This window comes from Panulirus ornatus, chromosome 31 (genome assembly GCF_036320965.1).
Source record: "Panulirus ornatus isolate Po-2019 chromosome 31, ASM3632096v1, whole genome shotgun sequence".
NCBI classification, from domain to species: domain Eukaryota; kingdom Metazoa; phylum Arthropoda; class Malacostraca; order Decapoda; family Palinuridae; genus Panulirus; species Panulirus ornatus.
The window spans coordinates 12,856,516-12,871,161 of NC_092254.1; the positions used below are offsets into that span (position 1 = coordinate 12,856,516).

The 14,646-nt window shown below is 38.8% G+C and overlaps 1 protein-coding gene across 4 annotated transcripts in view; it reads left to right on the plus strand.

Moving 5' to 3' along the window:
• The window catches only part of LOC139758827 (zinc finger MYM-type protein 3-like), a 104,840-nt gene that overhangs the window by 19,271 nt on the left and 70,923 nt on the right, over positions 1-14,646 (plus strand). For all 4 annotated transcript variants that reach the window (XM_071680661.1, XM_071680663.1, XM_071680662.1 and 1 more), the window contains 4 exons: positions 704-833; positions 4,106-4,308; positions 8,621-8,810; positions 13,242-13,337. In XM_071680661.1, the coding sequence (XP_071536762.1) occupies positions 704-833; positions 4,106-4,308; positions 8,621-8,810; positions 13,242-13,337 (619 nt within the window). The remainder of the gene's footprint in view (positions 1-703; positions 834-4,105; positions 4,309-8,620; positions 8,811-13,241; positions 13,338-14,646) is intronic.

Genomic DNA, 14,646 nt, shown 5'->3' on the forward strand with positions numbered 1-14,646 from the left:
GGTTGTATGAGAGATTTGGTATGGCATGGAATAGAAAGGGAATAAATTGTGGAGTAGAAGAGTGGGTGAAACGTAATACTTCTGGGTGGTTTAGGCATATAGAAAGAATGCAAGATGGTGAGAGTACAAGAAGTGTGTATAAATAGTACAAATAAAGGGTTGGTATGAAAGGAAGACCACCCATGACATGGGGAAGTAGAGGGAAGAGCACTGCAGGGTGAGAAATGGAGGAAGATTTCATGGAATGGTGTATTCAAGGGTGGCACATAAGGATAGGGGTAAGTGGAGACTCTTTTGTTGTGACCACCCCCTTTGATGGGAATTCCTGGAGAGAACAGGCATTAGGGATGTAGATAGATTGATAGTAACTCCCATAACTGTTGTGTAAAGGTAAAACCTTAAAGTAAGTCTGATGACTTATGTAAAGGTAAAACAGTGATAATACGGCATATAGCCAAGTAATCAACAGGATTGAGATTTGTTCATGTTATTTAGTGTTCATCATATTCACATATCATTAGGTCAGGTGCCTTATTTTATGAATTTTAAAGATGATTGTTGAACCTTATCAAAAGATGAAATCATACTTTACTCAGAAATGATAGCAATGAAATATTTTGAAGATTAATTTGAATGAATTTATGGATTCCATGTGAACTCTTTTGTGATTTATCCTTATATTTTTTTTATGTATATATTACAGGCAGCAGCTGAATTATTAAGATTACTATCTCCCCCTACAATGGTGAATAAAATGACATCATGTCGCCCCAGTACGCTTACAAAGGGCGTGTATTGTCGACCACATCCCTGGCATAGACAAACGCAGACTGGTAAGTCATTAAAGTTAACTGTAAGTAATCAAGCAAAAGTACTTATGCGTAGATATGTGATATCACCTTGAATGACTATTTGTGCATTGTTTTTATGGTAGGGTATAGAGATTGATGGAAATTTGGGAGGTAGTTATTAAAAATGTTGGTTAAGGAAGTAAATCTGAATATGTTGTACTTATTTATGTTATAGTTTTAGGTATTTGTGAGGTTCTGTGTACTGTTATTGCAGAATGTGTTATGGGTAAGACTATATTACTAGATATACTGTTTGTGGTGCAGGCTTAAAGTTGCACTATGAGCGTGAGAGGATGTAGTGTAAAACGACTGTTAGAAGTGCAGGCTTGAAGTTGCATTTCAAGATGGGGAATATAAAATACACAGCACAGTTAAATAATTTGAAGTTTCAGTGATTGTAGACAGTATTTCAAAGGATGAGAGAATTTCTGTTTTTTGGAGTGATGAGAAATCTGGTGGCTTAGTAATGGTTCCCAGTGTTAAAAAAGAAGGAAAATGAATTGTGGAATTGTTTAATAGAAGTTGGAAGAAAGATTGCTACAGGTACACCGCTGAATTTCCGGCAGCTGATGGTCTGGCACCTCCTTTAGTCTGGAGAACATTACGTGAAGGAACTTGAAATTACCACGGCCGCCATACTAGTTTACTGGGTAGCCACAGATGGCATTGTGTGTGGGGCGCACTTATTTACAATCTTTACACTGCACTTGGTGGTGATACCACAATTCTGGGAGATTCTTAGCTGATTTTGCATAAATTTAACCCTAGCTATGGCCTCTAAGATGTATGAGAGTGTCAGTCGTGGTGTCAAACGTAAACACCAGTCCATATTGATCCAAGATAAAGTAGAACTGTTGAAAAAAATGGACCATGGTATTTCGGTGCGTAAGCTGTGTGACATTTACAGTATTGGTTCATCTACCGTTTATGATATAAAGAAGCAAAGGGAGAAAATACTGAAATTCTATACAGACAGTGATTCCAGGAAGCAAATGACGATTAGAAAAACCACAAAAGATGGTAAGAGTACTGAGCACGATCGAGTGATGATGGAATGGTTTCGACAGTGTCGGAGTGGTCGGAGTGGACTTGTCAGGTAGCATGATAATGGACCAGGCTAAATTGTTCCTTAAAGAACTTAAATTACAACATGAACGTGACTATAGTGAAGGATGGCTTTAAAGATTCAAGAAGTGTCTTGGAATTTCCATGAATAAAGTGTGCAGAGAAAAGTGGTCTGCAAACCACGAAGGAGCTGCCGAGTATATGGACAAATTTGCGAAACTCGTAGCTGACGAACACCTCAGTCCTGAGCAGGTGTATAATGCAGACGAAACTGCATTATTCTGATGATGCACACCTAGGAGAACACTAACAACAGAAGATGAAGACCCCACAGGATTCAAACGGGCGTATCTAGGGGAAATAGCGCCTATGGCAAGCACTGAAATTGCGCCCCTGTCCAAACATAACTTTATTACCTCCATCAAGGAGATTATGTTTTTACCGGCATTTGTGTGTTTGTCTGTGAGCAACTTTCAACGAAACTTATGAACAAATTTTGATGAAATTTTCAGGGAAAGCCTGAAATGACACAAGGACCAGTAGATTAGATTTTAGGAGTGATTTGAATCATTGTCTGGATCCAGGATGCCATTACAGAAATATAGATTTTTGTGAATAACTATTGAAAGAAGAAAGCTGAGAGTAAATGTGAATAAGAGCAAGGTTATTAGGTACAGTGGTGTTGAGGGACAAGTCAGTTGGGAGGTAAGTTTGAATTGAGAGAAACTGGAGGAAGTGAAGTGTTTTAGATATCTAGGAGTGGATTTGGCAGCTGATGGAACCATGGAAGCGGAAGTGAATCATAGGGTGGGGGATCGTTGAAGAATGTGTGGAAGTCGAGAACATCATCTTGGAAAGCAAAAATGGGTATGTTTGAAGGAATAGTGGTTCCAACAATGTTATATGGTGGCGAGGCGTGGGCTATAGATACAGTTGTGCGGAGGAGGGTGGATGTGCTGGAAATGAGATGTTTGAGGACAATATGTGGTGTGAGATGGTTTGATCGAGTAAGTAATAATAGGGTAAGAGAGATGTGTGGTAATAAAAAGAGTGTGGTTGAGAGAGCAGAAGAGGGTGTTTTGAAATGGTTTGGCCTCATGGAGAGAATGAGTGAGGAAAGATTGACCAAGAGGATATATGTGTCAGAGGTGGAGGGAAAGAGGAGAAGTGGGAGACGAAATTGGAGGTGGAAAGATGGAGTGAAAAAGATTTTGAATGATCAGGGCCTGAACATGCAAGAGGGTGAAAGGCATGCAAGGAATAGATTGAATTAGAACGATGTGGTATACCGGGGTTGACATGCTGTCAGTGGATTGAACCAGGGCATGTGAAGCGTTTGGGGTAAACCATGGAAAGTTCTGTGGGGCCTGGATGTGGAAAGGGAGCTGTGGTTTTGGTGCATTATTACATGACAGCTAGAGACTGTGTGTGAATGAAAGTGGCCTATGTTGTCTTTTCCTAGCGCTACCTCGCACACATGAGGGGGGAGGGGGTTGTTATTTCATGTGTGACGGGATGGCGATGGGAATGAAAAAAGGCAGACAGTATGAATAATGTACATATATATGTATATATGTACATATCTTTGGCATTTGGAATCGCATTGATATCATTATTAGTTCAATAGTTTATTTATTTATCATATTTTGCTTTGTTGCTGTCTCCCGCGTTAGTGAGGCAGCGCAAGGAAACAGACGAAAGATGGCCCAACCCACACACATACACATGTATATACATACACGTCCACACATGCACATATACATACCTTTACATCTCAACATATACATATATATATATACACGCACAGACATGTACATATATACACATGAAGTGTGATATGTGGATATGGGGCTTTGATTTTGGTCCATTATTCAAGACAGCTAGTGTGTGGGTGTAAGCAAATGAGGCTCTTTTCTTTTTTTTTTTTTTATCTCTTCCTGCCTCTCCTTCACTGTGTGGGAAATAGAAATAAGGGTAGGCATTTGAAGTGAAATATTCATGACCTGTGGTTTAGTGAAGAAAGAAGAGGTAATGAAAACTTTGTGAAAGATGAAATGTGGTAAAGCTGGTGGAGTGGTGGGATAGCAGTTGAATTTCTGAAGAAAGGTTGTCAAAGAAAGATGGCGACTGTGTTTTTGGTTTGTTAGTTAGGGAATTCAAGGATTATCTACTTTTATTTTATTTTTCAGAGTCGTCAGGCATCAATTGCAACCTTTTTACATCAGAACCACCACCTGTTCTCCCAGTGCCTGTACCAGTATATGTCCCATCACCAATGATGATGTATCATGCACCATACCCAGTGCCATTATTTGTTCCCATACCTCTGCCAGTACCAATCTTCATACCCACTACAGCCAAAACCTCAGAAGAGATAAAAATTATGATGAAGGTATAGTAAACAATTGTATCAGCAAATAGGAATGTTTATTTATATTAGTCTTTCTTCCTTTGCTAATCCATGATGGACAAGATGTATACTGTTACCCCAGTCCTTCAACCTTCAAACTAAAGCCCCCCAAATTTAGGGATTTCTTTTTTTTTTTTCTTTTTTTTTTTGCCGCTGTCTCCCGCGTTTGCGAGGTAGCGCAAGGAAACAGACGAAAGAAATGGCCCAACCCACCCCCATACACATGTATATACATACGTCCACACACGCAGATATACATACCTACACAGCTTTCCATGGTTTACCCCAGACGCTTCACATGCCCTGATTCAATCCACTGACAGCACGTCAACCCCGGTATACCACATCGATCCAATTCACTCTATTCCTTGCCTTCCTTTCACCCTCCTGCATGTTCAGGCCCCGATCACACAAAATCTTTTTCACTCCATCTTTCCACCTCCAATTTGGTCTCCCACTTCTCCTCGTTCCCTCCACCTTCGACACATATATCCTCTTGGTCAATCTTTCCTCACTCATTCTCTCCATGTGCCCAAACCATTTCAAAACACCCTCTTCTGCTCTCTCAACCACGCTCTTTTTATTTCCACACATCTCTCTTACCCTTACGTTATTTACTCGATCAAACCACCTCACACCACACATTGTCCTCAAACATCTCATTTCCAGCACATCCATCCTCCTGCGCACAACTCCATCCATAGCCCACACCTCGCAACCATACAACATTGTTGGAACCACTATTCCTTCAAACATAGCCATTTTTGCTTTCCGAGATAATGTTCTCGACTTCCACACATTCTTCAAGGCTCCCAGGATTTTCACCCCCTCCCCCACCCTATGATCCACTTCCGCTTCCATTTAGGGATTTCTGAAAGATTTAAAATAATATTTTAGTCTTACCAGTTAATGTAAGTTATAAAGAAAAGTTGAATGGAAAAGCAAGCAAACTTACCTTATATGGTGTTGTACAGACATTTTAAGTTCGTATGCTCACTGATTACCAACTATGTCATTGCTGCTGAGATGTAAAAGTGTGTTTGCAAAAGTTGAAGAGTTAAAATGTTATGAAGTTTGCAGATTTAAATTGCTTTTCAATCATACCTCTTGAAATTAGCGAAAATCACTAATTTGATTGATGACCAACGTATTTTGGATGGGACCTTGTCGTTCTTCAGTGCCAGCATCTTTATATACATTCTGAACTTTATTGTATTTTGTACCTCTTTTAATTGATTTTATAGTGTAATCACATTTGTTGCTATTACTTTTTTCATTGTAGCAGTCATGAAATTCGATGTAACCAGTTAACATTAACAAAATAAAATCTTTTTCTCATGAGCAGCATCCACATATAATGATTATCACACCTAGAATTCCACCACAATTTCAAGGCTTTGTTCTGGTTTAGGGTAAATTGGGGGGACATGTATGGATGCTGAATGCTGCCACGGGAAAATCACTCTCCCTTAGCCTGCAGACGTCAGTGGGTAGATGTGCTTAGTTTATGTTGACACTGCTATTGTTGCCAATTTTTGTTGGTACGTTTACAGTATCTGTATTAGTATTGCTGATAAAGATACCAAGAAAGTACCACATCCAATAAATCAAACAGCTACAGTGGTATTATACATCCTTACCACAGACTCTCATTCCTCTGGAACCACTCACCCTCCTCTCTACCAACTCAAGTAGAGTTGCTTTGCTGCACTTCATCTTACCCAAGGTCTTGTTCGCCACCTCTTCTTAAACCAAACAAATTTTCATGACCTTCTCGCTTTGCATACCTTCATGTCCAAAACACCCCACATCAGCCATCCTGTAATTGAACTTATTCAACAATCCTTCAAAATATGCACCTCCTCATTTCTGTCCATAACCACTTTCCTTTTTGCCCTATTCACCAATTTTCCCATTTGTTCTCTTTTTTTCTGTAATCTCATTTCAAATAATTTTCTTACTCTCCCTAAAGTTTGCTGGTCCTTGTTCAGCCCCACTATCATTTACCCTCTTTTTAAATCGCTTTGCCTTCCTCTTGACCTCCTACCACTTTCTCGTTTATAGCTCCCAGTCATTTCCACTGCTCTTTCATATTTTGCCCATGAATCTTTCTTTTCTCTTTCACTAGCATCTTGACATTTTTATCCCACCACTCAGTAATGTTCTCACCAGTCCACTTTCCACCTTCTCCGTGTCACACATTTTGTTCATGTAAACAAGTGCTTCCCTAAATACCTCTCATTTTTCACACGCTTCCCTAGCTTAATTTACACTCACCTTTTCCCTCTCTGCACCCAGTCTCTGCCATTATCTCTTCTTACAAGCCTCTCTTCCAAGCTCACTAACTTTCACCACCCTCCTATTTGTATCATTTCATCTTTTCCTAAAGCATTTATAAATCTTCTCCCTTGCCTCCATCAGCTGCTCAATAAGTTTATAATGTAATGATGTCTGCTTTTCATCAGTCCTGCTCACCTACATGCACTTGTATATGTTTACTTTTTAAAACAGGTATTCCTTGTCACCAGGTCTTTTTCAGTACATACCTTATTCACAACACTGGGTTTCCTATTCCCCCCTAGTTATACCCTCAAATACCACATTAGCCACTTGTGCATTCAAATCACTGACCATTAATACTCAATCCCTTACATTAAAGTTACTGAAACACTGTCTTGGCTCTCCTACAAACACTTGCCTCTCTTCCTTAGTTTTCTCATTTCCACATCAACCACGTCGAGCAATCCACTTTCCTTTTTAACCATAACAGTCTGAGGCTCACGTCTTTACGTTCTTCAGCATGTTCTCACATCTTCCTCAGCAGTAGTCCTACCCCTTCCTGAACTCTTGTCTTGCCTTTACCATAAGACAGTTTGAAACTGTTCCTCGCCATTCTTCTTTAACTTTGTTTCATTTATAGCTTCATTTAGAGCTAGAACGTCCAGGTTCATCTCAAACACACTACTTATCTTTCCCCTCTTCTTGTCTTGGTTACATCCATGCACATTCAGACATACCAGCCGGAGTATTTGAGGAGGATGAGCAATCCTCGCTTGGCTCCGTTGGTTTCAGATTTAGAAATTAGAATAAGAGGAGCTCTGAAGAGAGTTTTCAGCCATGTGTTCACACCTCATTTAGTATCGTATATGGTGCGAAGGGAATATGTGGGAAGTTTTTCCCCCCTGCACCCAGGGATGAAGATTAATACATATGATATAGTTAGGGTAATTCTATTGATTTCCCCAAATGCAAAAAAATAGAAAGAATTTACAACGTAATGTGATGTTGGCTGTCATCATTGTAGTAAACTTCTTATGATGTAAGATGATGATTGATGATGGCCACCTTTTAAGGTTTAAAGGTAATCCTCTCTTATGTTTTTTAGTTTTTTCTTTAAGCTTTCCCTCCTGCTTGTGGGTATGCTATCAGATGCTAATACAAGAAATATTAGTTTTGAGATTGAAAAACTCTCTCTGCTGAAAGCAGATCCTTGTGAGCATTGATGTTGTTTTTCATCCCACCCATCTTTCTTTTCCTTCTCAAAATGTTTCTTAGCTCTGGAGATTAACAGGCCTGAGTAAGATACCAGTGGTCAATAAGTGACCAAGGGTGGGCTGGAGTGTGCATTTCCACATAGGTTAAAGTGTGATGTAGCTACTTATTTATGATTACTTTTTATACTGTATGGATAGGGAGTTTTACACTTTTTGGGCCCCATCTCTTAAAAATTCTCAAGAATGCTTTGTACATTAATCATATACTCCTTCATTCTGTATCCATTCATCCATCCTTATATACTATAGAGGTATTACTTTACATCTTTTTTAGCAACCATCTTTCTTATTTTCATGTTATGGTCTCTGGTTGCTGTATCCCTACATCACATAAAGAAGTGTTCACTGTCCATGTATATTGTTTTAAAACTTACTGATTGTGATCAGGTCACCCCTCACTCCTTTCTTTCATAGTGGGCAGATTTAAGGCTTTTCATCTTTTGTCATAGTGTCTATTTGCCAAGATTACTGTATCATTGTTAATCCTCTGAAAGAGCATCATTTGTCCTCATATGTTTTGTGAGGGTTGAAAAAGAGGAACTCTTTGATGTAGTGGGATTTAACCCATGAGCAAAAGCTTTCTTAGATGTTCAGGGCTTAGACTTCGGTGGAGAAATGGATATATTTTTTTTTGATCTGTTCCATTGTTCATCATAAGTAGGTTTATAAGCATAGAAAATATAGAATGCTTAATCTTTCAGATGATTTTTATTTATGTTTGATTTCAAAATACTTTACAGAAAATCGAGGAAGAAATGCCATCACACCCTTATGAAGCTGAGATGCTACTACTGGCCCGTGCATCCAGTGAGAGTGCTGAATCTGAAGCGAGGATTGAACAAACTGCCGAGAATACTCCTGTAACACCTGTGGATGAAACTGCTGATGAGCAAGGTGGAGAGGTATCATCTTTAGACAACTTTACCTCATGTAAGTTGTTAGAATGTGAAAATTCTCATTAGATTATAGTTATGATGAATAGAAAATATATCTACTTAACTTTAATGCCACTTGAGACTCACAAATACTAGTGTCCCTGCTGAAAATCTAGAGATTTTTAACCTTTAATATTTTTCTACCTTATTATGTAATATGATATATTTGATTCAGATATATAGAGAATTATAGAGAAATAGAATTAAAATCCTTAATGAGTCATTTCCCTGGGTTTGGGTAGAAAGAATACAATATGCACATAGCATATTGATGCTGTATGTTGTCAAGTAAGGCAAGAATTCCTTTGCAAGGTCATTATGAGCAATAATAATTCATTGAGTAATGGCAATTATATAGAATTATTAATTTACTTCAATAATGTCACTAATTTTATCCCTGGGGATAGGATCGAAAGAATACTTCCCACATATTCCCTGTGTGTCGTAGTAGGTGACTAAAAGGGAAGGGAGTGGGGGGGCTGGAAATCCTCCCCCTCTTTTTTAATTTTCCAAGAGAAGGAACAGAGAAAGGGGGCCAAGTGAAGATATTCCCTCAAAGGCTCAAGCCTCCGTTCTTAACGCTACCTCACTAATGTGGGAAATGGCGAATAGTAGTATGAAAACAATGTAACTTTCTTGGTAGATACTCATTTGAATATATCTTTTCTTCATTGGTAGTCATTGTTCTAGCAAGCATCCCTTTCTAAAATGATTTTAGTTTCACCAGCATTAAGTACTTGTTGAGGGGTGTAACTATCTTCCTCAGTAATTTCCTTTTTAATATATTGGCCATGGCAATGAGACTTAGATTTTTGTTTTTTATTTTTCAATAAATTCTGGTCTTGGGGACCACTTGAGTTTCTAGGGGTAAGACCTTTAGGGGTTAATCAGTGGCATAGCAATACAGTTTGGTCCTTGATTAAGCATTAGAGGTACACCTTCGCTTTTCACACCGTACTTCCATCTAAAAAAAACTTTTTATTTTCCATTAGATCATCATTCATTTTTTCTATATTCTCTCTTGCTTTCATTTTATTTTTATAGAGTAGTTTCTATGACATTTCTATTCCTTACTGTACTTCATATTTTACTTGTCCTTTAATCATTATTGTTTTGGTTTCAGCCTCTTTGAGTTTTCATTTTAATTGATTAATATTGTAGGCCTTAACCTCAATACTTTGTTGCTTTGTTTCCACAGCATATTATTTAAACCCCACACCTCATTGGAAACCTCTGTTGTTGCAGTTTTCAGTTTTATCCACATTATGTTTCTTTGCTATATCATATTTATTTTATTTATTATACTTTGTCACTGTCTCCCATGTTCGCGAGGTAGCGCAAGGAAACGGACGAAAGAATGGCCCAACCCACCCACATACACATGTATATACATACATGTCCCCACATACACATATACATACCTATACATCTCAACATATACATATATATACACACATAGGCATATACATATATACATATGTACATAATTCATACTGTCTGCCCTTATTCATTCCCATCGCCATCCTGCCACACATGAAATAACAACCCCCTCCCCCTGCATGTGCGCGAGGTAGCGCTAGGAAAAGACAACAAAGGCCACATTCGTTCACACTCAGTCTCTAGCTATCATGTAATGATGCACCGAAACCACAGCTCCCTTTCCACATCCAGGCCCCACAGAACTTTCCATGGTTTACCCCAGACGCTTCACATGCCCTGTTCAATCCATTGACAGCACATCGACCCCGGTATACCACATTGTTCCAATTCACTCTATTCCTTGCACGCCTTTCACCCTCCTGCATGTTCAGGCCCTGATCGCTCAAAATCTTTTTCACTCCATCTTTCCACCTCCAATTTGTTCCCCCACTTCTCATTCCCTCCACCTCTGACACATATATCCTCCTTGTCAATCTTTCCTCACTCATTCTCTCCATGTGCCCAAACCATTTCAAAACACCCTCTTCTTCTCTCTCAACCACACTCTTTTTATTACTACACATCTCTCTTACCCTTTCATTACTTATTTGATCAAACCACCTCACACCACATATTGTCCTCAAACATCTCATTTCCAAAACATCCACCCTCCTTCGCACTATATCTATAGCACACGCTTCGCAACCATATAACATTGTTGGAACCACTATTCCTTCAAACATACCCATTTTGCTTTCTGAGATAATGCTCTCGCCTTTCACGCATTTTTCAACTCTCCCAGAACTTTTGCCTCCTCCTCCACCCCGTGACTCACTTCCGCTTCCATGGTTTCATCCGCTGCCAAATCCACTCCCAGATACCTAAAACACTTCACTTCCTCCAGTTTTTCTCCATTCAAACTTACCTCCCAGTTGACTTGTCTCTCAACCCTACTGTACCTAATAACCTTGCTCGTATTCACATTTACTCTCAGCTTTCTTCTTTCACACACTTTACCAAACTTAGTTACCAGCTTCTGCAGTTTCTCACCTGGATCAGCCACCAGTGCTGTATCATCAGTGAACAACAACTGACTCACCTCACAAGACCTCTCATCCATAACAAACTGCATACTTGCCCCTCTCTCCAAAACTCTTGCATTCACCTCCCTAACAACCCCATCCATAAACAAATTAAACAGCTATGGAGACACCATGCACCCCTGCCGCAAACCGACATTCACTGAGAACCAATCACTTTCCTCTCTTCCAACTCGTACACATGTCCTTCATCCTCGTTAAAAACTTTTCACTGCTTCTTACAACTTGCCTCCCACACCATATACTCTTAATACCTTCCACCTCTATCAACTCTTATCATATGCTTTGTCCAGATCCATAAATGCTACATACAAATCCATTTGCTTTTCTAAGTATTTCTCACATACATTCTTCAAAGCAAACACCTGATCCACACATCCTCTACCACCTCTGAAACCACACTGCTCTTCCCCAATCTGATGCTCTGTACATGCTTTCACCCTCTCTGTCAATACCCTCCAATATAATTTCCCAGGAATACTCAACATATAAGTATCCTTTGTTTTTTATCTAACTTCTCATGGAAATTTACTGCTACACTTTCATTATTCACCTTTGGAACTTATATCCTCATTTGACCTTGTTTCTATTCCTAGACCACCTAAACAGGTAACCCTTTTATCATCATATTATTTGCTGAACCCGCATAACTCTCATAGAGACCTTATATTATACACACTTCTAATAACTCTCATATAGACCTTATATTATACACACTTCTAATTATATTTTTTGCTCCAAAAATGCACTCCATGTTATCATTACCCCCTCTGTATGTTTACACCTCGTGCATTTCTTAACATTCCTTTTGTTGAGAGCATGTATTCTCCACGCTTATCTCACTGATGCACGTATTCTATATATCTTTTCGTTGTTATCATTCATAACTTGAACCTCATACTCTCTTCTGCTGTAATCATTACCTGTTGTTTCGTGCCTTTTATCACAAGTTTCTGTGTAGGATCTATTTCCTTGACTGATATTTTGAGATCCATTCAAAATGTATCCCAACCCTTCTCTTCTGTGTCTGTGCAGTGCACAGATGTGATTATTACATAACTTGAATTAGTCACACTTGAATGTTGCTGCTGAAACCAAGAGCATACATGTAAAGTCTACAAGAAGTTCATTGTATTCCTTCTTATAGTTGTCTGTATTCTCTAACAAGCCTAACCTTTTTCTCATTCCATTTAAGTCATATGTTAAACTATCCAAGGCTTTTTGTCATTTTTTTTCATATGTGCTCGCCATTTCCTGCATGAGCAAGGTAGCATTAAGAACTAATGAAGAACCTTAGAGGGAAAATTCCTCTCTTGGCTCCTTGCTTCGTTTGTTCTTTTGGAAAGTAATATAGGAAGGGAAGATTTCCACCCACCTGCTCCCACCCTTCTTGTCACCTTGTATGACATGCAGGGAATACGTGGGCAGGATTCCTTCTCCACTATCCTCAGGGATAGTCACACATATGTAAACTATTTAAAAAAAATTTCATAAAATTTGTTCTTCCTAATTTTTCATTCATGCAACTCATAATCCAGTTCACCTTGCAGATTCATTCTTCTTATCATAGGTGGCTGCTGGCCACTTGTACCATTGAGCTGAGAACCACTCTACTAGAAGTAGTTTGTAGGAACATTAGGTAGGAGCCTCTGAAAACACTTGTGCTGGAGTTGCCTTCTGCCAGTAGCCTGTTAAGGCTTAGGCACTAAAGACTAAGAAGCCACACAGGAGTTCAACAGTTATAGTGACCATGTAGTCATGGCCACCCCCTGGAGGTAGTCCCCAAAGGGAACATGCATCAGAGATATAGAGAGCTAGGTAGAGAACCACTCAGTCATGCAGTTGAGAATCATAGGACATTAAGGATATTTTACTCTAATATTGCCACATTTATTTCTTGTTTGCAGATTCTGGTGAAGTTGAAAATGATTTCAGTTGTGTAGATGTGTCTTGTCTTAGCACAATAGAGGAAGACCTACCCAGATACCCACTGAGAGTGTTTGGTAAGTCAAGTCAAATAGTTATGACTTTTTGAGACACAAATATCCAATTAGATCAGAGAAGAAATTGTCAGAGATGGGAGTATAAATTCTAAGTCTGGTTTTGTCATATTTATTGGAGACTAAGAAGGTGGAAGGATGGAGTGAAAGAGGCTTTGAGTCTAGGACCTTATCATGTACGATGATGAAGGGCATGCATGTGATAGAGAAATTAGAGTGATGTGGTATTCATGGAGTGACATGCTGGCATTGAGCTGAACCAAGGCACATGAGGTGGTCAAAGGAAAAGATGTAATGGTCTGTTGCTCTTGGTCTTGAATAGGATCTCTGATTTCATTGCATTATACTTAACAGGAGGAGAGTGATTGTGAACTGTTGTGCTCATTTTTTTGTTCCGAGTACTGCCTCACTCACTAATGTAGGAAATCACAGACAAGTATGATAACAGAGATCATTTGAAACTGTTGTTATCTGTTGTTTGTATTAACTTGTTGCTTATTAAATTGCATCACGCATTGATCACTTATGTAGATATTGTATCTGTATAGGAATGTCTTCCCCAGTATTAGGGTACCTTTTTGTGTTAGGGGATTTCAAGGATTATGCATGAATAACAAATATTTGTCCTTTTGCAAAATGCTTGACCAAAATTTTAAACATTCAGAGTGAATGGCAAGATTTTCTTAATCATCAAAATTTTGACCCTGGAAGAATAGGAAATCATTAATCTAGATCTCTTATATCATTGAAGCTAGTTTTAAGTAAGGCAATGGTGATTTTTACACCACTAGAGAAGAATTAGATTATTTTTATGATGGAAGTATTACAGAAGGTTGCTTTAGGATCCATGAGTAGCAGCCACACATATACAACTGGCATTTTCTTTGGCTTTGGCTTCCCTCAACCGGTAATAACTGCAAGCTGTTTGCATTTATTGATGCTTTCAGTCTAAAGAGTCAGTTTTGCTCAGCCTTGCTCACTTGGTTCTCGGGGAGGCATTCCTCTGCATTTACATAGGATAAGCCTGTTATAAATCCTATTATTTCTACAAGTTCCAGACTTATTGTGCTAACTAGTTGTCTGTGCAAACTAATGTAAAACCTATTGATAATAGATTATTTTGATAACTTGGAAGAAATTGATATGATAATCCATTCCATCATGGTTTCGGGTTTTAATATACCACAAACCCCCTTGATATGAGTATCAGATAACATTCAGGAAAGAGTTGCTAATTATCATACATTATTAATGTCCTTTGATTTCGAGAAAGCTGGGGATACTGCATGGGGAAATGATAATGTATGGGAAT